Genomic DNA, 24,642 nt, shown 5'->3' with positions numbered 1-24,642 from the left:
GTATCTAAATCTTCCTTCATTATGGTGTTGATTCTGTGTGCTTTTTTTTTTTTTTGTTACTCATACAAGGAAAACTTTATAAATAACCCTATTTTTTTATGGCTACAAATAAGTATTAAGATTTTTTATTTGACAATTTAAGTAAGTATCATGTTGCTAATATATATTATAGGAAGTTTCAAATTTTAAATATAAAATGAAATAACGAACCATTATCAATTACTAGTATTTTTGTTACGTGGCAATATCTAAGTGGTAATAATTAATGGTTTGGAAGTTGGATCTCATAATATGCCCATATTATTTTTATTTTATAAATATAGAAAGATTACTCGTACAAATTTCTTATTTAATTTCATTTTCATGTCCTTTTTATTTTTGTTTACTGCTGCAACATACCATTAGACACCCAAAAAGCAAGGACTTGCTACAGAGCGCCATTTTTGTGCGCCTCAAATCTCTCTCCTTTCTTTTCTCTATTGATTGGAAAATCTAAGCATAAACCCAAATCAACCGAAATTTTACGATCTTTTGACTCATCTTTACCTTGCATAAAAAGGAAGAATATAATCTTATCCAGGTATTTTGTTTATATTTGATTTGATTGTGATTTTATGTTTTTTTTTTTGAACCCCAGATTTGTTGTTATTTTGTGGAACTTTGAAGCTGAATGTTGCATTTTTTTGGGATTTTTGATCGAATTTAGAAATTACCCACATCGAATTTCATGCATTTTGTTTTACTAATTACTGTTTTTGAGATTTTTCTTGAAGGAAAATTGATCTAATTAATGGTTGATGATTTTGATTAAGCATATAAAACAAATGACATTGCTAATTTTGATAATTTAGGGGTGATTTGTACCAAAATGGGAAGATAAGGGTTTTTTATTTGATGGGTAGATGAGTCGGATCAAATTTCAGATTTTCAGATGTATGATGATGCATCGTAATATGCGATTTAGGGTAAAAAAAATTGTTGAATGTTTATTTTCTTCCAGTAAATTTTGCCCCATTTAGGTGAAATTTTGAATTTTGTCTGATTAAATTTTAATTGCGTTTTAGGGGGGAGGTTTGAATTTGGATGGTGTAATTTTTGATTAAGTCAATTAATTTAAGAGTTTAGTTTGCATGATTTGGGTTTTTTGATTACTGGGAAATTAATCCTTTATATTTTTATCCTGTTCATGTAATTGAATAGGTCAGCCATGAAATTAGTTAGAAAATTTTCTGAGAGTAAGTTACTTTTTTTTGTTTAAATTAAACAATTTTGTTATTGAATCGAAGTTTGGAATTCAGGAGGGAATTGAGCATTTAGAAACAAAAGTTGTTATGAGATTACCTGTGTTGATGGTGACTAATATGACTATGATTAGTTATTTTGTCGAATTATCGTTGTCTCAACTTCCTTTTTCGTATGATAGCATCTGTTAAGTAAGCTTATGCTTATTATAGAAATGGGTAATAAATAAGAATAATTGTTAGTATAAAAACTACTTATTTGAGAAATGAGAATTTGCTAAGGATTAGAAGTTGTATTGTTCTTGTTTTTTAGTTATAGTTTTAGATTCCATGATGTCAATGTTATGGTCAAATTAAGAATAAGATAATTATTTAAGGATGAGCTAGTTTTCTAAACTTGTTGACTTGGGTTTTGTGGGATTTTCATCAGAATGAATTAGGTAGTAGTTTGTACTGGCTTGAGGTAAGGCTGTGCACATCTTGACTTCCTTAGATCTTAGAAACTATCTTGTTCGAGTACCTTTTTTGATTTGGATATTATATAGCGAAATGAAAATCTGATGTACTGTAGGTCTGTAGTTTGGTTTATGTATTGGGACTTTGATATTGGATTTAGCTAGTAGCATGTTGTAATTTATCCATGCAATAAAAAAGAACAACTACAAACTGAATTGCCTTAGTCCCAAAATGATTTGGGGTCGGCTAACATGAATTGTTATAAGCAAATAGTTACAACAAATTGCATCAAATTAAAATAATTAATCTTACAGGCTTACACTTGTTTCTCAATTGTTTACGGCTATATGCCTATATGCCCTTTTGAAGGGAACCCACATGAAATTCCACATGCATACTATCAATATCAACAGGAAATTCTGTGGTCCATATGATCTCATTGTTATCAACTAATTTAAGTTTTGTTCTACCAGCTCAATGCACTTTGTATATTACATGCTTTTCCCATCATTCTCTAATTTATGGCTATTTCTTCTGTAGTTTAAAGAGGCGTTGTGCAGAATAACTTATCAATTGTTCTGCGCTATGATGTGGTGAGACAAGCTGTTTGTGTGTTTGCAGAAATGAAGGGAGGAAACATCCAGAGAGCCAGGGGAAAACACTTCTCATTTACTCTGTTGGCAGTTGTATGTATGACTGTATTTCTTTGGTCTTATGAACGAAGACCTGTTTTCACAAATATAGTAACGTCCCAAGATCACTTGATTTTACCATCAGGTTTGTGCCAATTTGCATCTTCTATATTTTTGGTTCGTTAATAGTTTTATATTTGTTCCATTAGTGTTAATGGTTCTGCTAGATACACAGCGTAGGGGAATGAGTGTTCTGTGACTTGGGCTTTAAATATCTTTTTCCCATTTTTTGAAGAAAAGACTAAAAGGATAGGATCATTGTATTTAGAAGTTTTATGAATGTATGCATTATACAGTCTACATAATCTTAGTTACTACTTAATGATATGTTCTTCTCTGGGTAAACCTAAATAATACAATTGTTTTTCCTTATAAAATGATTGGTTGAGTGGGTGTTTTAAAGGATGCTGTTGCTGTTGCTGTTGTGGTTTCATTTATTCATTGTCTTCTGCTCTGATGTATGCTAATTGCTTTTGATTCAGATGTGTTTGACGTAGCTTCACACACCTCTGGAGATCTCATCAAAGTAGAAGATCTCAACAAACCAGAAGATCTTAACAAATCAGAAGATCAACCTGTTCAAGAATCTCCACATGAAAACATAGAAACAGAAGAAACTACAGAAACAACAGAGCAACGTATATTTAATATTGAGAATAAAGAAGAAACAGACGATAAAATAAAACCGCAGATACCTGTTGTTGAGAATACAGAACCTGTGGCTGAAGAGTCTTCCGTGATTATAGAAGATGTCAGGGTTCCACAAGCCTCAACCGGGAAAAACTTTTCATCTGATAACAAAGGTAGTTACTTTTCTTGAAGCTTTAAGCGCTTCCTTTTGTTTAATGCATGATGTGTGGCAATGTTTTGCTGATGCCTGAATGTATATCTTGTGCTTGACCTCATTTATCATTTATTTGTAGCAATACTGCTCTTGCCTGTTGCCTTGTCTTGCTACTGTTGGTTTCAATCCTTAATGGCGTACCTGATATTATTTAGTGAATTTGCCTCGTTGTTCTGAGATGTGACTGATGGCCTGAATATGTTTTTTATGATTTATAGGTGCTCCAACGGATTTCTATTGACTTCGCTTTTGTTTCAATTTCTCTAATTTGCAATAGTCCTGATTTTTACCTGAGATTATGGTATAAAAATGCTGGATTCTAACCTCTGGTTATACCATTGGTTGGACTCTTATTCTCAAATGTAGCACTGGATGACTCTTGTTTGTCTATGCCATATGTAGAGATACGTGGATTGTGCTACTCAGTTCATATTGGTTGCCTCTATTCTAGAATTAGCAGTTCAATTTGTATGAAATCCATTACTTACTGCTAATTGCTAGGTTTATACAAGCTATTTGGTTTTCTTTTGGTATTTATTGCATCTATGGTAGCTGGGAATGAGTGTTGGTTACTCCTGTGGCTATTTTGCTCTTTTTTTTTTTCCCCCTGTACATTTATTTATAAACTGCCCTATTCTTTGGGTCTTTGGCTATCAACCTGAAATTGTGTCGAAACTTGCATTGTTTTATCCAGTCTTGCAAGTATGTAGTGCTATGCTAATATATTATGTTTACCTTGACAGTTTGTAACTATGCAAAGGGTAGATGGGTTGTTGATAAAAGGCGACCATTGTATTCTGGGTTTAAATGTAAGCGCTGGCTATCGGATATGTGGGCTTGTAGGTTAACACAACGCCCAGAATTTGGTTATGAAACTTACAAATGGCAACCAGCAAATTGTGACATGCCGGAGTTTGAAAGATCTGCATTTTTGAAAAGGTGAGGAAGTTATGATCTAATTTCTGCTTGAAAGATCATGGATAATTTTCTCATATTTGTTGGCCCAAAGGGCTCTCATAGTTGGTGTTTTCATTCCATTTCATTTTCTTCTCTTAACCATGCATGGAAATGAATAGTTGATTGGATGTGAATCATTGCCCGGGTGCAAGTATCTAAACCATTTTTTACATTTGCAGAATGCAGGATAAAACGATTGCTTTTGTTGGCGATTCCTTAGGCAGGCAACAATTTCAGTCTCTCATGTGTATGGTTACTGGTGGTGAAGATATTCCTGAAGTTCAAGATGTGGGAAGAGAGTATGGTTTAAGTGCCCCACATGGTGCTGCTCGTCCAAATGGTTGGGCCTTCCGATTTCCAGAAACCAACACCACAATACTGTACTACTGGTCATCCTGCCTCTGTGACTTGGTGCCTGTGAACAGTAATGACCCTGCCTCAGAAGTAGCTATGCATTTGGACCGTCCCCCGTCTTTCTTGAAGCAGTATCTCCACCAGTTTGATGTTTTGATTCTTAATACTGGTCATCACTGGAATCGGGGTAAGGTAAATGCAAATCGATGGGTGATGTATGTTGATGGGAAACCTAATCAGAACAGGAGGCTGGCAATGATCGGGAATGCTAAGAATTTAACAATTCATAGTGTTGCAAAGTGGGTTGATTCACAGCTTCCTTCTCATCCCCGGCTTAAGGCCTTTTTCCGGACAATTTCACCCAGACATTTTTTTAATGGGGAATGGAACACTGGGGGGAGCTGTGAGAACACAACTCCTTTGGCTCGAGGGAGTGAAGTAAGTCAAGAGGAGTCAAGTGATCAGGTTATCGCAAATGCTGTTAAGGGCACAAAGGTGAATTTGTTGGATATAACGGCTCTCTCTCAGCTGAGAGACGAGGGGCATATATCACGATATAGTATAAAAGCATCTTCTGGAGTACAGGATTGCCTGCACTGGTGCCTACCCGGAATTCCTGACACATGGAATGAAATACTTGCTGCCCAGTTATAGGTTGTTTCTCACCTCCCATGTAACTTAAACTCCATTTTAGTGAAATCAGTGGCCATCTATGGCATTTGACAACGCCATTGTTTATGTTTATCATGTTAGAAATTAGGGTGAAATCTGTTGTTTATATGCTAGAGGAGATTGCATAAGTTGTTAAGTAGGGTTAGGTAAACTGTTACATCCTATATATTTATCGTACCCTGAAATTTCAGGTTGATGTATTTTCACATTCATTTCTATCATTATAATGTCATCTGAAATTGATGATTTGGGATCAAATTATTTATGGATCGCAGCATGGCTTTTTGTTTCAAGTTCATGTCTTTCTACCATTTGAGTTAAAATTGCATCAAATTTTTGCCAACTAAATGCCAAGTATTCCTTCCTAACATTGCTAACATTCCGTCACAATACTTTGTTATCATATGCTACTAATCCGTACTGGCCTAGACCAAGGAAATTTTGATTTGATTCGAAACTAACTCGATAACAGTTGAGTCTTGAACGCAAAATTGAAAATTGTAGTAGAAAAACAGCAAGCCGAACGTGTTCAAGTCTGAAAACAACCCAAAAGTTTAGAAGATCACATTTTATTACCTTTGTAAAATTAAAAACCATCCAACTTGAAATCTACCTCATTCTCCGTTTTAACATACTCATCCACGATTTTAAGAACATGTTTTAACAAAATCAAGCATTTGTCGAAAAAAAAATAAAAATCAAGCATGCTTTTAAAAATCATGGATGGATGTAACTTCGTAACCCGTCACAACGTAACACAACTAAAATTAGAACCTCAAACCCAAACCTCAAACCCAATGAGCCGTATTCCGTATAGCCCAAGTCCGAACCAACAACCTTAAACTTGAAGAACCAACATTTACATGTCCCTTAAACAAATCACTAGATATCTTGATTAATCAGTTACAAAAATACCAGAATCAGATACGTCGTCGTCACATTCACATTGACATTCACTTAACGCCTTCATCAATTCCGTCTATCACGTTTTTCTCACTCCTCTCCTTCACCTTCACACCCTGCGCATTTTAGCACCCTTAACTTTTTTCAAATTTTTTTTTTTTTTTGAAATTTCACCCACATTATTATTATTTATTTTTTTAATTTTTATCATTTAAATTTTTGAATAATCACCCAAAAAAAAAAAAAAAAAAATCTTCCTTCGTCCCATCTTCCGCCTTTTTCTAATAAAAAAAATCAAAACAAATTTCCTCTCTTTCTCTCTCCTCTTTCTTTCTCTCTCTTCCCAACGACGCCGGCGACCGTCGTTTCATCGGAAATTCTCACCACTCTCTGCTATTTCCGGCGATCTTTTCTCTCTCCTACTTTCTCTCTCTTCCCTACTTTCTCTCTCTACAATCTGTAAGCTCCGATCCAAACGAACTCATCTTCTTCTTCATCATCAATTTCAATTATTCATCATCTTTTTTAATTTGATTTTAATTTAATTTGAATTTGTTCAACTGCATCGAATACTTCAACTGAATCGAATTTTGTTTTTTTGATTGTTGTTATTTTGATAATTTGAAGAAAAGTTGTTGATTTACCTCCCCTGGCAGTCGTCAATGTCTGCCAGGGTTTTGTTGAATTAATGCGAAGAATGATGAAATTTAGGGTTAGGGTTAGGGTTTTGTTGAATTAATGGTGGTATTAGGTGTTTTTGATTGATTGTTGAAATGGTTCGATTATTAGGGATAACTATTGGGGAGCCGGATGAGTTTCCTAGGGAGATTACTAGGAATAATTTGATTGCTAGTAGTGAAACTGTTGGGGAAAATGGTTGGCTTATTCGGTTTTTCGATTCGGCTTTTTTCTGTGAGTGGATTGCTGTTAGTTACTTGTATAAGCATGAACACTCAGGTGTTAGGGATTACTTGTGTAATAGAATGTATACGCTTCCGTTGTCTGGAATTGAGAGCTATTTGTTTCAAATATGTTATATGATGGTGCATAAACCGAGTCCTTCGTTGGATAAGTTTGTGATTGATGTGGCATCCAAGTCGTTGAAAATTGCATTGAAGGTGCATTGGTTTTTGTTGGCTGAGATTGAGGATTCTGATGATAATGAGGGGATTAGTAGGATCCAAGAGAAGTGCCAAATGGCGGCCACGTTGATGGGGGAGTGGCCGCCTCTTATTAGGCCTCCGAATGAGGTGGTTGGGGGGTCTGGAGGTAAGAATCAGATGCTTAACAAGCTGCTTTCTTCCAAGCAGCGGCTTTTGTCGTTAACATCATCACCGCCATTGCAGAAGTCGTTCACTTTCTCGCCCTCATCAGGGTCTAATGTGGGAGATGAAAGTGGGAAGATGTCGCCTGATGAGAATAACAAGTTTATTAAGAAGTTTATGCCAGGGCAGAAAGTCAGGGATGCTTTGCTCTTTAGGAAGTCAGCTGAGAAGGAAGATGATGATTCGGAGAAGGATGGATTCTTTCGAAGGCTGTTGAGAGATAGTAAAGATGAGAATGAGGAGTTGACAGCCAGTTCTGAGGGTTTTTTTAAGCGAGTGTTTCGTGATAGTAAGAGTGATTCTGAAGAGAGGTCGGTTTCTCGATCAATAGATGATGATGAGAAAGAGAATTTCTTCAGGAAAATTATCAAGGAAGTGTTTGATGATAAGAAGGATGGCAATGAGAGAATTGATGATGAAGACAAGGATGGGACTAGAAAGTTGATTGATGATGAAGAGAAGGAAGGATTTTTTAGGAAGCTCTTCAAGGATAAATTTGAGGACAAAAAGGATGGGAATGATGGAAATGAAGATGAAGATAAAGTTTGCTCCAAGTTGGTCAAGGATGATGATAAAGAAGGATTTTTTCGGAAGTTATTCAAGGAAAAATCCGAGGATAAGAAAGATGGAAAGGAGAGAAAAGATGATGAAGATGATGAGAAGGAAGGTTTTTTCCGCAAACTTTTTAAGGAGAAGGCTGAGGAGAAGAAACATGGCAACGATGTTTTCAATGATGAAGACAAAATTCATGCCAATGTTGATGAGGAGGAACCTTCAGATTTTCCACTGTTCCGCAGGTTGTTTCGCGTACATCCTGAAGATGCAAAGACTACAGCTTTAGATGCTAATAGTATTGAGGGCAGTCCAGGAACAGAAAATTTCTTTCGCAAGTTGTTTCGAGATCGTGATAGATCTGTAGAAGATTCTGAGTTGTTTGGCCTAAAAAAGATAAAAGAGGTTAGTTGACTATCTTGATTTTTCATTTGAATCATAAGTGTTGGTAGCAAAGATATGATGTTAGCCTTTTGTGCTTAGTGTGTGGCTTTAACTGATCTAAACTGTCTTATTAGATTGTGTGACCTTTGATTGTCTTTCTAAGTCCGAAGTGTGTACATATTGGAGCAGGGAAATTTCTAGTAGTATATATAGAAATGTGGACTGTTGCTTGCAATGTGCTCAACTTATTCTACAGAATAGTAGTATATTAATGTGTATTTTACACCGTTCTTGTTACATCCATCTTTTGCTGAAACAGGCTGAATGTCACTGTATTGAAGAGGATAATGATATATGTATTTGTAAGAGCTTTGCTATAGGCAAACTGAAATGTATTTAGCCTTTCGTAACGCTTATTTTATTGTTCCTGCTTCAAACTTGTTGAATAATATGGAGGGAGTGATTATGTTGTAATGTCTATGACTGTTGATTGTTGAGCGGTTTTACGTATTCCCTCCCTATTGCTATCTTGATCAATTATTTGTTGTTGTATCTGTTATCTTATCCTTTTTCATGTTTATCTTTATCGCATTGTCATTTAATGTGACAGAAAAATCTTGGTTCAGTCGGTTCACCCTCGCAACAGAATCAGAAAACAACCTCGAAGCCTCCTCTGCCAAACGGTGCTGCATCACAGTTCCGTAAAGGAGCATATCATGAGTCTCTGGAATTTGTACATGCACTATGTGAAACTTCCTTTGGCTTAGTGGATGTGTTTCCAATCGAAGATCGCGAATGTGCACTTCGTGAGGTTGGTTATTTTGTTTTGCGCTTTTATATTGTGTTTTTAATTGCAGTCTAGTCTTCTCATGTATTCAGTTGTTGATATTTAACGCCGATATCTCCAGTCCCTTGCAGAGATCAATTCCCATGTGGCTGAAGCTCAGTCTAGTGGAGGTAACAATGATTTTTCACTTAATTATGTCTCGTAGACATGATATCTGTGAATTGATTTATAATTTTGAAATGCGTTCCAGTCTCATTTTATGCCTGTGGTTAACTCACGTTCTCCGATTCTGGGTTAATATTATCTTTAAGTTGTAGAAAGTTCATGAAGTGGCAAGTGCAAGGCAAACACTATAGGCATCATTAATGCTTTGCTGATAGATACAATGTACTAATTTAAGCTCGATTTTGCTGTGCTGCACTTTGACATCCGGGGATTCTTAATTGGCCGTAACACTCTTATTATGATGCATTATGGTGCAGTTGAAACCAAACTATATACGTAGTATTTCAAACTATGTACCAAACCAAACCAAAACAATCCACTAATCAATGGTTTGGTATAGACCGTGCAGTAAGCAGGCCCTAGTGTGCTTATTCAAAGTATACCCTATGTCCTTTTGTCCTACCTGTAGTGAAATTTTGGAAATACAGATTTGGTCTTTACTGCTGTGAAATATTTATATAAAAAGTCTTCACGTGTTCTTAGTAGTGGAAATGTTGACAATACAAATGGGACTTGCAAAAGGGAGTAATTTGAAAGGCGAGCTCCTTCTTTTAAAAATTTACATAGGACTGTAATTATTGTTAATTATAACTCCTGTTGCTTTAGGTATTCTAAAATTTTACGTATCAGATTTATTGCCTGTTGGCAATTTGGCTTACTACTATATTTTGAGCACTCCTTTTTACTCCTGGACATGCTCATGGAGAACATTGACTATTCAATTTAAGTTTAAGACACACACATATTACCTTCACGTGTTTGTGGTTATCCACTTCTTAGGCTGTGCAGCTTCTATGCATTTATAATGCTATATACTCCCTCCGTCCCCTTTTGATAGTCCCTTATAGACAAATTTTAGTCCCAAAATGTTCACCCTATTTGTTTTTTCCAACAACCATTAATATTAATTTTTTACCAAAATTTTCTCCAATTTGCAACAATACTTGTGCAAATTTACATTTCCCATGTATATTTGGTTTTCTCATGTACTTTTATTACTTTCTCTCTCTACTTTTTTACATACCCAATGTCAATTTACTTTTTCAATGTACTTTTACTATTCTCATTTGTGTTTATTAATTCCCATGAAAAATGCCCATAAGGGACTATCAAAAGGGGACGGAGGGAGTATATTGCTATTTCCAGCTTTTCTGCCCTGCCCCCCCATTTGTTGTCTAAGGGGATTTGTATTGTTCGCAGGAGTGTGTTTTCCTATGGGGAAAGGGGTGTATCGTGTCCTTAATATACCTGAAGATGAAGCAGTACTTTTAAATTCCCGAGAGAAAGCACCTTACCTTATTTGTGTGGAGGTTTTGAAATGCGAAGCTCCAAGGTAATTATCTTTCCTTCAGTATTAGTTTGATATATTGCTGTATTCTTAATTTGTAGCAACGTTTTAAATCCATTTCAGTTATGTCAAAGATACATCAAACTCACAAAAGCTATCTAAAGGAGGAATTCCTCTAGCAAATGGAGATGCACTATTGCCAAAGCCTCCTCCATGGGCTTATCCATTGGGGACGGTACAGGAAGCCTACCATAATGATGACAGGATGTCAAAATCAACCTCTCAAGTGATTGATCGAGCTATGGGTCAATTTAAGGATGCAAAAGTTAAATTTGTTAGTGTCAGCCTATTGGTGGAGGATCAATGCTGTGATCAACCGTTTCATGGACAGAGTAATTTTTTGAGGGTTGCGAGACTTGCTGATCAGGATTATGTCAGAGTCGTGTTGACAGCTGATCCTAGACTTAGATTTGAAGATATAGAAGATCAAGCGCCACCACGTAGAAAAGAGCATCGGCGTGTTCCAAGTATGATAGCTATGGAAGAAGTAAAGGTGTGAAACCTTACTTGCTCTTTTTTATTCCAGTATATGCTGTTTTTGTTTCCAAGATTGATCTGGGTTCCATTGTTTTTACTTGGTTTCAATTACTGCTTTGAGTAATATTTGAAACCAAGTAAAAAGTTATTTTCTGACTCTATTTCTCCCTCAAAACAAACATGCAATATGTAGGGATTGGCCCACGATTCCAAATTTCCATTGGCATTCCTTGTTTAGGGTAATATATTGCAAAAACTTTGAAACTTAACTTATAGGGTAGTTTTTTTTAATTATTATTTTTTATTTTTACCATTTCAACTGTTAGCCGTGTTGTACACCTATATTAGATAGTTGCTTTAACAGCTAACCTCTAACTGTTAGCAAAACTACTGACAACTACTACCACAACGGATCTTTGGTTGCAAGTGTCAATAATATTGGATTCCTTAAATATCATTGCTAATGACATCCAACTGCAATTAGATTACTCAGTTTCTGATTATAATTTACTCACCCTTGTCTCAAATCACATTCTTTCCTTCGTTCTCATGTTATTCGTGCCCTGTCTCCCTTAAGAATCCATGCATTAATGGTTAATTTCTGCTTTTGCCTTACTTTCTTACTGACGTGCTATGCGGGGTCATTGTTATGTCTTTTTATGTTGCACATGCCTGCATTTCAGCTATTAGTTTTCCTGTGAGATTGATTCTTGTGTGACTGAAGGCTTGTCATTTATGCATAATTTCTGTGTGTATGTAATTACGTCACTATTGCTAACTACTTTTTTATATTGATATTACTTAATCGTGATAATTATAATATACTTCCTCCGTTTCTATTTACTTGACTAACATTCCTAAAATGGAAATGTTGTATTACTTGACACATACTAGTGTGGTAAACTTTTGGTGGATAAAATCTCTAGATTACCCTCAAAAAGTGCATATGGGGCAACTTTTGGGGGTAATATGGTGGGCCATGTGCAACAAGGGCCACAAAACTACAATTTCTCTCTCCTCTCCTTAAATATTGTGCCCAAGGCTATGGGTCCAAGTCAATAGAAATGGAGGAGGTATAAGAAACTGATTTAAATGTTTGTGTGCTTCTGGAATTTGGTGCTGTTCCTTTAAATAAATTGGTTCAGTTGCATGGAAAATAAAGTGAGTTGTGCACTGGCTGAGAATTTCCCTTTTAACTCTATTCTTAAGATAATTAAATATTCTTTTTCGTTTGATTACTGAACTTATACGACAGTGCTGATAATTTTTTGAGGATCTGTATGGTTCTTAAATGACAATGGTGGAAAGTTTATGCTTGATTCGGTGAATTAGTTTTTAGCTTATGTACTTGAGTTTATGGGTCCCTAGGCCCGTAGTTTTGGAATAGTTGGGCCTTGTGGCTATGAACAATGAAAGTCTTCCTATTTGAGTTTGGTAAGATTAGGGATTCTATATAATAGTTTTAACATTTCATCTATTGAAGCTCCAATAATTTTTATATTGTGAATTACCTACCTATATCCTTTCTACACATGCTGGCCTTCTGGTACATGGGCAGCAGAGAGAAGCTACTTTATGTAGTTCATGGGTTTGAAAGTCCTTTTCTGAAGGCATAGAAACAGGACTGGGAAGAAGTGCTGGAACTATGCATAAAAGATACTTGCTGATGATGATGTCTTTATGATTTCCCCTTTTTGAACTTTTGATATAGGTTGATTTATGTTATTGTTCTTGTTTACTCCATTTTCCTTTTTTTTTTTTTTGGTCATTGTCGCTGAGGATGCTGTTTCTACTTTCTGCCTATGTTAATATACGTCGGTTCTTTTTAAGTGTAACACTTTGAAATTTATACTATTCGCAATTTCATGTACACATTGTATTTTTTTGGTGATTATTTCCTAAGGAAGAACATTGTCATGTGGTGTCTTGTTAGATTCGTCTCAATTTGTACTTCATAAATATCAAACTTTTATAATTCTTACACATTGATAATTGAAGATATTCACATTTATAAGTATGCATTGGTAATTATGAAAAGTGTTTCATGTTAATAAAAAAACGGAGTAAGTGTGTTTAAAAGAAAGTTTTTTTTCCTCAATGTAGATTTACCACTGCATTTCCTTCCAATCCTTCCAGCCCTTCTATCACCGCCTGCCTTTATCATTTGCTTTGAAACACTCCTAATATAACTTTGTATACAGGCTGCAGCAGCTAAAGGCGAAGCCCCTCTTGGATTATCCCTGAAAGGGACTAGCCAAGAATCATCAGATGCACAACACAAGGTTATTTAAACTAACTTGGATATTAGTTTTTTTCAGCATTATTTGGCCATAAAGACAGTTTAACTTAGTCATCCTTGTGATTTTGTTATCATTGTGCAGGCTGCCAATGGTGGTCCTCCAAAGCCCACCGATGCATTGTCTGGTGAACTTTGGGAAGTGAAAAAGGAGAGGATCCGCAAATCTTCAGTTCATGGAAAATTGCCTGGTTGGGATTTGCGATCTGTAAGTGATTCAGTGGTTATATTCTAATTTTTTTGAATTGATTCAGATGATGTTTAACAATGACCTCGTATGTCAGCAACTGCTGATAAGTCTAATGTATGTAAAAAGCCTTGCGGATAGCATTGTTTCCAGTGCAAAAGATGACTTCTGATGTTACTCACTTTTTTCAAATTCTATTTATGTTTGAACATTGATATATGTTTAGTACCATGGAAAGTAACTCTTTGCTAGTATGCTGGACTTTGAAAATATCTAAATTTATAAAATTAAGGCACATTCCATGAGCTTTGAACAAAGCTATTGAACTGTTTTCTGCCTATCTCAATGTGGATTTCACTATTTCCAAAATATCAACATTACATTATTTACTAATTGATAATTGAAGATTCAATTAAATTTTTGCGTTGGCGAACGTTATAAAATAAACATGTTAACTAAAAATGAGTGAAGGAAGTATGATGTTTGCATTCATGCTTTATAATTTATTCTCACCACAGCTCTAGCCAAATAATAGAAATTGATATTAATAGGCTAAAACTTTACTGTCTATCTAAATCGCATTGCTTTTATTCCTGTAAGTTGTCATTTTCTTTTGTGATGAACATGTTTTTTTACTTCATTATCTTAGTCAGACACTTGAAATGCCTTGGAGATTGGCTTAATTCTGTTGAAGAAAGTGTCCAATACATCCTGTTATATTTCGCTGCAGCCATATGTTCAGCCCATCAAAAGACTTTATTGTGTAATTTAAAGTATCTAATTTGCTGTATCCATATTTTCAATCCATTAAGAGACTTCAGTTTATTATTTTTGTAGGTGATTGTGAAAAGTGGTGATGATTGCAGACAGGAGCATTTGGCTGTTCAGCTTATCTCCCACTTTTATGGTGTGTTATCATCACAACCTCTTGATTAAACAAAATTTTTGTTGGCCTTAAATGATGCTTCTGCAAGCTAGGAATGGATTTTTGTGAGAATCTATACTCTGTAGGACAGGTCAAATTGTCCTCAAATTTGTAGTCTGATTACTTTGATATTTGCTGTCTATCCTTTTGCTTTTGTACTTTTCTTTCTAAAATGACACTGTGGGCTTCTATGTGCAAAACTTGGGGCTGAAAATGCCTGCTAGGTGTGACACATAGATGAATCTATTTACTTAATGGGAAAGACACTTGTCCAGACTTCAGATTACCCTTACAGGGTTTTTCCTCTATATCTTGCCCTTCATGACCTTTTCGTCCAACTTTTCTGCAAGAGATAGGAGATTTCTAGGGCATTTGCTCCCTCAAGGTGGGTTGTTGGTGCAGATTTTGATCTGCATCAATATAATGACACAAGAAGGTGTGGTTTAAGGATTATGGTTCATGTGAGAGAGCCTGAGAGGTTTTAATGTCTATATTAATGATAATGAGATGTATACAATATTTTTACATTTCGTCTCAACATATATATCTTCTAAGTATCAATTTTTTGCATTTTACTTGTAGATGATTATATTAATGATCAAGTTGTGTGTTGACAAGCGCGTCAAACAGTGTAGATTTAAATAAGTGGAGTACTGCATTTAATACATCTGTAAGATATAAAGTATATCTTTTGTTGTTAATTAGCTAATAAATTGCATTAAGCATTTCTAAAACCTCATATTTCTTGATTAATTCTTCTTAAAGATGAATCTTTGCTTAGCTATAGCAGGATGCTTTCATTATTTACTATATTGGTTTATGATTTGTTCTATTGGTCATTATCTTGGCCTTCACTGTTCTGCTGTTATACAAGCTACACATTAGCATTGCCTTTATTCTGGTTGATATTTGATTTCTCTTCTGAAATTTTGTTACTCCAGATATTTTCCAAGAAGCTGGACTCCCTCTTTGGCTGCGCCCTTATGAGGTCTTGGTAACCTCATCTTATACTGCTTTTATTGAGACAATTCCTGACACGGTAACTAAAAAGATGCTAGTAATTACTTTACCTTTAGCAATCATCTACTCTGTTTAACTGACCTTAATATGCACAGGCCTCAATTCATTCAGTTAAGAGTAGATATTCTAATGTCACAAGTTTGCGTGATTTCTTCAATGCAAAGTATCAAGAAAATTCTCCAAGTTTTAAGCTTGCTCAGGTAATTTCTAGCAGCTTGCCTGTAGTTATACTATGTATTGTATTTGATTGATAACATGGAAATTGCCTTTATTGTGCTTATTCACACTTTTGTCTCCCTTTTCTTTAATTTTCTTCGCTTCAAGTAATGTAAATTGTTATGTCTTATATGAGATTACGAGGTGCATTTTTTGACATTGCCTATAATTCTGAGGGCAAATTTGTATAGGTTTGCCTTATGGCAGTGTCAATAAGGGCTGAACTGGTGGCTGCCAATTGTTAATATATGAACTGTTGTCTATTGTTTTTGGCTTTTTGCTACCACTATTAAAAAAAATCCTTTCTGATGTGAATTTTTATTTTTGTGGTTTGATTTGGAAATTCAACTATAAGATATACATAGTTCCCACTTGCTAATTGCATTATATATATATATATATATATATATATATATATATATATATATATATATATATATATATATATATATATATATATATATAAAATAAGCTGTCTTGGGAAGCCTGTTTATGTTTTTTTTTTTTTTTTTTTTCCAGAGCTTAGCAACCAAATCAGCCCCATTTTCAATGTTATTTTATTTTACTAATTTTATGTATTATGTAGTGCACTGTGCACCTGCCGAAGAACTTCCAAGATACATCCTTGATTTTCTTTAGGCCTTAGGTAGCCACAGAAGGCTATGATGAATTTAGATCCTAGGTCCTGGTGTCTCTCTTTACCTAGATATTGATGTCATGTACTTCTAGAGTTCTAGTTATTCCATTCTAATAAGACGACTTTTAGCTTAATCTGATAGCCTGATACTTTAAAATAGACTCTTAGAATAATTACAACATTTTACAAGCCATTTGACATATTTGGTAGTGGTTGTTAGAAGATACTAGTGAAACAGGGCAGTCCAATTGTGATCATGTTTCCCTAGGAAACTAGTATTTTTTGTATGACTGGCACATTTCATGGTATGTAATTATAGGTTGTTTTTTTTAAAAGTTTTTAGTAATTTTCTGATGGGTTTTAGCTATATGAATAAGCTTAAATAACTGTTTATTTGATTTTGGTTAAACTTTTCTTATAAGTAGATCATTTTCCTTTTACAGAGTGCTTTATAGTTTACAGGATGATCAATGGTTTTTTTTTTCCTTTCCCTTTTTTCTTATGGCCCGCTCTAGTTGTGCCTTGATTGTATTGATACTTTGATTAAGTGGCATACTAAATATGTTGAATTAAAAAATGTAGTAGAGCTTTTATGTTTTTCTACTTGGTTGAGAGAAAAAGGACCTTTTGCATTTTTAAGTTCAAAATATGGCATACTTTTTTTTTTTTTTTTTTTTTTTGGATTCTATTTTTTCCTGTTTGACTAGCTGAGTGACCTTTGTTTGTGTTTCATTTTTGGCAGCGGAACTTCGTGGAAAGTATGGCAGGATACTCTCTTGTCTGCTACCTTCTACAGGTGTTCATAATTCTCTTTTTTTTTTCCCAACCCCAGGCTACCATATCTGTTTGCTGATATGTCTGAGAACTTCATTTAATTGCTAAATTGATAAATTGTTGTCATTATGAAATTAGCTATATGACCAATGTTTTCAGTTTATTTATCTTTCTATGTCATGCTTAATTGGATATTTTACCTGTCTTTTGTGGTTCCACAAAATGGTTGCCCCATTTGCTGCCCTCGCCTTGGGTTCAAGTTCAGAAGTTGTTGCTCCCTCTCCTTTTCTGAGATATAGAAACATGTTTACCTGTTAAAAGTACTATTTCTGATTCTTCTGGTTCTAATACGTTTTGGCCACAAATGGACCTCTGACTTCATGTACTTATTCTTTTGTTCCATAGATCAAGGATCGGCACAATGGTAATCTTTTGTTGGATGAAGATGGTCATATTATACATATCGATTTTGGATTCTTGCTGTCAAATTCTCCTGGAGGGGTTAATTTTGAAAGTGCACCTTTTAAATTGACTCGTGAACTTCTTGAGGTATATTTGAGGGCATCATTGTTTTGTTTTCATGCTTGATCCTTTTATGTTATTCTATATGTTCAAACACTTCTGTTAAAATTGGCCTTTATGTGACTTTTGTGATTCCTAGGTGATGGATTCTGATGCTGAAGGAGTTCCCAGTGAATTTTTTGACTATTTTAAAGTAAGTATATCATCCTCTTGCAGTTTGAAAATAAGGCATCGGTGAAATTTATTAACAAAGCATACTATGCATTCAGGTTCTGTGCATTCAAGGTTTTCTCACTTGTCGCAAGCATGCAGAGCGAATAATCCTTCTTGTGGAGATGCTGCAGGTAGGGTCAATGTTTGTAATTGCCCTTTTATTCTATACAATTTGTGTATACAAGTACATATATTTTATTTGAATTTTGATTTAGATATGTAGGTTTCACTGATTCGTTGCGATTTGTGAATAAATGATTTCTCTTTCCCTCGGCATTAATGTTAATAAAAATGCTCATTGTTTTTCTCACCTCAAACTTGATTTTATATACAACTTGTGTGTCTACTCTAATTAGATTATGAAAATATAAAAATGTTTATGTAAGAAAAAGTTTAGATAGTAAAAGAGGTGGTGTAAAAAGGGAGGTGGGTGTAAGAAAAATAAAATAGATAAAGCAAGGGAGAGTGAGTGAAAAGGTGGCCAATCTTCATTGTCTTGGATCCTCTGGTGGAGACCTCGCTGTATCCCGACCAAAAAAACAGTAAATTATATATGTACTGCTTGAATACAAACTTACGTGCGTTTTCTTGAAATATGCTTCCATTCCCTTGTCGCATATATAATTTCCATTTATCCTTTGGGACTTTGACGAGATAAATATACGAGTTATTTGGAAAAACCTGATGTTATTTAGATGAAATTCTTGTCAGTTCTTTTTAAGTTCTGATGGTTAGTTCATTGTAATTGCACTATGTTTCCGTTTCAGGATTCTGGATTTCCATGCTTTAAAGGTGGACAGCGAACTATACAAAATCTAAGAAAACGATTTCATTTAAATCTTACTGAAGAGGTTTGATGGTTTTATTTAACTCATTTTTTCATTGTTTAGTTGCATCTTTTTAATTTTTTGACAACTTAAATGTTTATTGGTGTGTGGCAGCAATGTGTCTCCTTGGTTTTATCCTTGATAAGCAGCAGCTTAGATGCATGGCGAACGAGGCAGTATGATTATTATCAGAGAGTTTTAAATGGGATATTGTGATATCACACTTTTAGTTTGGACATGGCCTTCTTTTAAATGGGATATTGTGATGTCACACTTGGAGTTTGGACATGGCCGTATAAGGTTGTTGATTCGTATGGAAACGACTCTTAACCAAAGCAGCTTTGATTGAAGTGAGTCAAGTGACCCTGTAGTCCAGGTGAGTACTTGCCATTGTGTCATTGAGTGCTTTGGGATATAGAAAGAGGATAAAGGTGACCATGCAGTCTGATTTGTCGCTCAATTATACTGGATGGGAGTATTTGTGACTTCACCGGCATGAAAACTCAACGGAAGTGGAGACGACTTGGTTGGACTTGTCAAGGGATCATATTTCGTGTTTGTCCGTTTTCCTTGTTTCATATCTTGTGAAAGCTTTGTTGGCTGGGTGACAGTTACCTTTTGGCTCAAAATGAGTCAGAACTCTCACTCATTATCTGCATCCTGAGTTCCTGACACTGTACATAGTGATTCTGCAGAGGGTGAAATGCTCGTCTCGCGTTTTTCATCCACTTAACCTCAGACACCAGCATTAACATATACCAACATCTAAGTTGTACATTTCGGAATACAATTTGAAGAAGGTCAAATGGCTTTGCTGGAACATGTTTACCAGAGTGGGCACTTGATGCCATCTTAGCTTTCATATGGTTTTAACTGTGAATTTTTGTATACATTTTGTGAGCAAATTGGCCTCTTTCTTGAGTGGTCTCATGTGTGTAAATCCTTTTTTTTTTTTCTCCTTTTTATTTTTTATATTCTGCTTTTACATCTTTTATTTTTTTGGTAGGTTTTTAGTGATTTGTTACCCCTTTGGTAAGGAAAACTATTTTTCCCTTAATTATAATTGGTTTTGATGGTGTGATTAGGATAACTTGTTAACACAATGTACATGCAAAGAATTTTCATTCCTTCTCTGATATGAATAGATTTGAAAGGTTGTTGGATCTGGTTAGATTGAATGCGGCATCTGCTCTTGATTGACATAACAACCATCTAATTTCTTGTATCTGATTTTAATGTTTGTTCCCTAGGACTATGGCCAGTTGCAAAGGATCTATCATATTCAAAGCCATAACTATTATAAAGGGTAGTCCGTACTTGAAAAACTGTTATGTTGAATATGTGAGAGGTTGAGATAATATGACTATTAATTTGAGAGTTCTCTATTCTTTAAAAGATAATTTTCTAGAACGTGCACAACATATTGTCATATCGAAAAAACTAACACTTCATTTGTATTTAATCTTCTCCCTGCCACAATTACATGCTTCCAATAGGAGCAAGGAACACTGGGGCCTCAGTTAGAACAATGCTCATTTGTATTATATGTAAGGTTGATGCGCTGCAGTCGAGCATGCTTTATGTGGACCACGCTAGCACCCTGTTTGGGTTGGCAATGCCGGGATACAATAGTAACTTAGTACTGTTGTTATCAATGTTTTAGAAGAGGGACATTTACTTCTGTCAAAACAAAAAAGGAGAGACAAGTACTTGGCTAAGTTTTGTAGATTGTAGATAAACCTCTACATATAACATACTCCGTATGTCGGAACTCGGAAGTATCGAATCAACCATTCTTGGATACTAAAGCTTCTGATGAACTCATCATCACTATTTTTGCAAGGGTTTTTTATAAAAGATGGAGTGCTTTCGAAATGTTATGTTTTTCTTTTTTTATCAGTTAGATGTTCATTGTTAAATGCAATTTTTCCATACATAGAGAAAAATACAATCAATTTCGGCGGAGAACAAGGGTTGTTAATTATGCCTTGCTCTAACTTTCTACACACAAACTACATATTCTACAAAGCCAATCCTACAATATTGCACAATACACAACACAAGTGGGGAAAATTGAGTAGGGAAGAAAAAAGACGGAGACACGGCTATCTCGATTCAATTGCATGAGTTTCTGAGCCTCTTAAGAATGATCTGCGCCACCAAATCTGGAAAGCTTTGCTAAGGTTAGGGCATTCGGTTCCATGCTTAGAGAAACATCTAAACCATTCCATGAACAATGCATACTGGTGCTTCAGAGGAAGTGTAAGGAGGGATTGACCCATTGCTTCCTCCAATTCCCTCACATTCAATCCCTTTCTACACCTCTGCAACCAACCAAAGTCCAGAAGCATAGGACTAAACCACGAGTTGAGAAGCCCAAACCTTGATTCAGCCTGGCATTGCAATTTCCTCGTCCCCATGGCAACAAAAAGAACTGCCGAGACACGGCTTAGTTCATATCTCACCATAGGTGACGCTTTTTGATGCATTTCGAGCAAATCCTTTTGACAGGCCCACAAGTCAACGAAATCTTCTGCCATCTGACGATCAAGTAAGATTTCTAACAACCAATTAATGTTTTCGACCTGCCACGATATGGATTCGATTAAGGGTTTTTCTAAGTTTTTTTTGCTACTAGCCTGCTCAAGAGGGGCAGTGTCAGTGGCCTCTTGGAAAAGGCAAATTAGGGAAGATATGCTACACCGACAGAGGGAGTAGAGATCCTCTTTGCTGATATCAAGATAGTCTTTCTCATAAACTGAGCTTTTAGATAAGAGACCTGTAACCATGGATTTGAGCTCATTTCTTGCTTTGGCATTTCCACAAGTGGTGATGGAACGAACAATCTGGCTTGCCAAATTCTGCTGAGGAGAATTACAGTCATTGAGGTTGAGCCTAGAGAATATCTCATTATTAGTTCCATCATCAAACTTAAACTTTGTGAAGAGTCTCCTAAGCTTCTCCTCCTCTTCCTCCGTCCAAGGAACAGCCTCAAGATACTTTAAGCAGGAGTGAATACCTCTGTTGAACTTGATGCTTGCCGATACCTACAGGAAAAGATAAATCAGGACAAGCAAAATGTCAATGTTTGCTAAAATGCAATGATATCTAGTGCAGGCATTTCTAATACTGAGTAGAACACAGTGGTATCATAACAATAAATCCAACCAAAAGACTTATTTTCTCCCATCCTATAGTATAAACATTATCTTCATCTCTGGTACAAACTTTTAAGAAGAAATTTCCTCTTTATTGTGATAGAATACCAGGCATACAACCAGCTACAAACGCAGCATTGGAATTTCTCAAGGGTATCTACATGGAGCATACACTCTCAATCTGATAACACATATACCTGAGTTCACTGAACAGACCAAATACCTAATGAAAATATCGAAGAAATAAATATGTGATATAAAAATAAATTACACCAGCCCTCACTTGCATGTAACTATTCCGGAGTATGATCCTCCCCCCACATGGCCACATTGAAAGTTACACCTATATGAAAGCGATAAGTAAGGATTTAATGCATATGAATGTTTTGTGACGACGCTGAAATCACCAAAGATAATGCCAAGATGATTGGATATGTCATCAAAACATTAAGTCACATATATCCAGCTTTGCACAGATGGTATCGAACAGGCATAGCTTTCATGAAGTTTTACCTAGACAACTTCATGAAACATTAAAGGTTTTCTGGCATTCTCTGACTTTAGAAATGTAGATTCTCATTTATTTCACCTTTAGAAGGGCATCAGAAAATTATAACAGTTATGCTTACACACATAATGACAACCAGTGAACCAGCAGCAGGATATCAATTAACTCGGGGAGAGCTGGGAAACCATACTAAGTTAGCAAATCTATGAAGGTTCTTCTAGCACTTTGACATAATCTCACTAACATGCATTACATTACTTTCTCTATCAATGGCAAGTTCCCAATTTCACTATACAGGAGAATGTAAGCTTAGGGGAGAATGTGAAGCCGGTCTATGTAGATTACTCACAGGCTCATAGCACCCGATTACATAAATATCTCCAGACTAGAAAGGCCAGCAATTATAATGCCACATCAATTCCATCACCTTCTCAATTCCCCTTTAAATCAATTGACAAATCCATTTTTCTTTCACATTGTTCAGTAACTAATAATGACCAAGATATTTAATGGCGTTCATCCATTGCATTATATCCTATACTTGACACCCACCTCAAAACTACACATCCCTTTACTTTCTATAGACAAACCATCAGTTCCATAAATATCCAAAATTGCAATTGAAAGTTTGTATTTGATAGTTCTCAACTAACCAGTAAACGAGCATTGACTGTTAAGGCTAGAAATGAAAGCAATCAGCTATACCGTAAAGTTTAATTACACTAAGGTTCAACACAGCCCACATTACAATCCCATGCTTACTCTACCATCAAAATCTAACATTGTGTACATACAAAAGAGGAGTTAAAAGCTTTACAAAAAAACTACAATAATAGCAATTGAGCTATTAGCTAAACATATTTTGAGATCAAAAGCCAAATCCTCCATAAGAGTATAGGCAACTTATAATGAATTAATCAATAAATGTGATACTTCAGTCATTTCACAAACATCAAAAACAAATTGACAACAACACCAACCCTCAAAGATAACATTAAATCATATACTTGGTATTTAAATAGCTTCAAGAGATCAATAAACAGATAATGTATACCTCAAGAATATCGATAGCGCGAAAAGCTCCAATCTTAATGAGCTTCTTAGTGATATCATCTTCAAACATAAGCTCAATAGTTTCCCTAAAAACACCCAAATTCTCAACCTCAGGAACTTCAATCCTACAAAACCCACCATTTTTCTTGGAATTCTTAATCAACCCATCAAACAAACAACTATTTTCCCCCAAAACCTTAGAATTCAACTCCAAAACCAAACACCCACCACCATATTTCCCCTTCAAACTCAACCTCACATCAAACACACTTTCCTCCTCACTAACCCCACCATCATCTTCACCCCCATTTTCTCTCTCCTCCCCCAAATCAACCTTCTGAGTTGAAACCAGTTCCTGCTCCTGACCCACATTGCTAATTTTAGGCGGAATCATATCCGAATCAATCGGAGAAACCCGACCCGGAGATAGAATCCGACGACGGTCGATCCGACTCACAATACCCAACCCAGATTTGGAGCTCTGAGGTGAATTAGGGAAAGAATTAAGGGATTTTGACAGGGTTTCAGAAATGGGTGGACCCACAATTTTGTGGGGTGTTTTGGAAGAAGAAATTGAAAGGGTTTCAGGGGATTTTGGTGGGCTTTTGAAAGAACAACACCATGAAGAAGAAGATGGTTTTGCAGTGGTTGTAATGGCGGTTTTCCGGCGAGATTGTTGTTCCCGGCGACGACCCTTTTGAGGATTCCGGTAAGTATCCATTGAAGTGGGGTTAGATCAAAGAAATTGCAGAGCAAAATTGAGAGAGAAAAAGGGGGATTAGATTGCTTGAATTTGGGTTATGGAATCACTGACAAGTGAGTTGGAAAGGGGAGGAAAGAGAAGAAGAGTGAGAGTAGTAAAATTGGAGTATTGAATTGAATAGAGTTTAGGGAGAATCTTGGATTATTGTTTGATTATTTTGTTTGTTAGTTAGTTTGGTAATACAAGTATCCGTTTTCTTGTTGGACAGAGTTGCAGTTTGTGAATGGAAGAGAGAGAAGATGAAGAAGAAGGTGGGGGTAGTGTGCTACAAACTACAAGTGTTAAAATTAGGAAAATTTGTTTGATCTAGATTCTAAATTAGTGAA

At 35.5% G+C, this 24,642-nt stretch overlaps 3 protein-coding genes across 4 annotated transcripts; 2 read left to right on the top strand and 1 right to left on the bottom strand.

The window, feature by feature from the left end:
• The first annotated feature begins 366 nt into the window (after positions 1-366).
• Positions 367-5,483, top strand: LOC145604921 (protein trichome birefringence-like 14). 2 transcript variants are annotated; one of them, XM_081660908.1, is made up of 5 exons: positions 367-580; positions 2,319-2,474; positions 2,872-3,192; positions 3,977-4,172; positions 4,370-5,483. In XM_081660908.1, exons 2-5 carry the CDS (start codon positions 2,321-2,323, stop codon positions 5,196-5,198), a joined length of 1,500 nt encoding a protein of 499 aa, XP_081517034.1. In that variant the 5' UTR covers positions 367-580; positions 2,319-2,320; the 3' UTR covers positions 5,199-5,483. The 2 variants fall into 2 exon arrangements, with proteins under 2 accessions (XP_081517034.1, XP_081517033.1); XM_081660907.1 differs by having other exon boundaries at positions 2,238-2,474.
• An 851-nt stretch (positions 5,484-6,334) lies between these two features.
• Positions 6,335-20,005, top strand: LOC145603674 (phosphatidylinositol 4-kinase beta 1-like). The gene is made up of 16 exons (XM_081659623.1): positions 6,335-8,401; positions 8,991-9,191; positions 9,289-9,337; positions 10,593-10,725; positions 10,804-11,233; positions 13,419-13,499; positions 13,599-13,721; positions 14,538-14,607; positions 15,567-15,664; positions 15,741-15,845; positions 17,241-17,294; positions 17,678-17,821; positions 17,934-17,987; positions 18,064-18,138; positions 18,775-18,858; positions 18,949-20,005. The coding sequence occupies exons 1-16, from the start codon at positions 6,893-6,895 to the stop codon at positions 19,048-19,050; spliced, it is 3,312 nt and encodes a 1,103-aa protein (XP_081515749.1). The 5' UTR covers positions 6,335-6,892; the 3' UTR covers positions 19,051-20,005.
• A 705-nt stretch (positions 20,006-20,710) lies between these two features.
• Positions 20,711-24,642, bottom strand: LOC145605146 (BTB/POZ domain-containing protein At2g13690-like). Its single transcript, XM_081661173.1, has 2 exons — positions 23,555-24,642; positions 20,711-21,881 (listed from the first exon to the last, which is right to left on the bottom strand). Exons 1-2 carry the CDS (start codon positions 24,272-24,274, stop codon positions 20,940-20,942), a joined length of 1,662 nt encoding a protein of 553 aa, XP_081517299.1. The 5' UTR covers positions 24,275-24,642; the 3' UTR covers positions 20,711-20,939.

Source organism: Chenopodium album, chromosome 22, assembly GCF_948465745.1.
Source record: "Chenopodium album chromosome 22, dcCheAlbu1.1, whole genome shotgun sequence".
NCBI classification, from domain to species: Eukaryota; Viridiplantae; Streptophyta; class Magnoliopsida; order Caryophyllales; family Amaranthaceae; genus Chenopodium; species Chenopodium album.
Note: the sequence above shows the minus strand (reverse complement) of the source record. Positions and strands in the feature narration are given on the sequence as shown.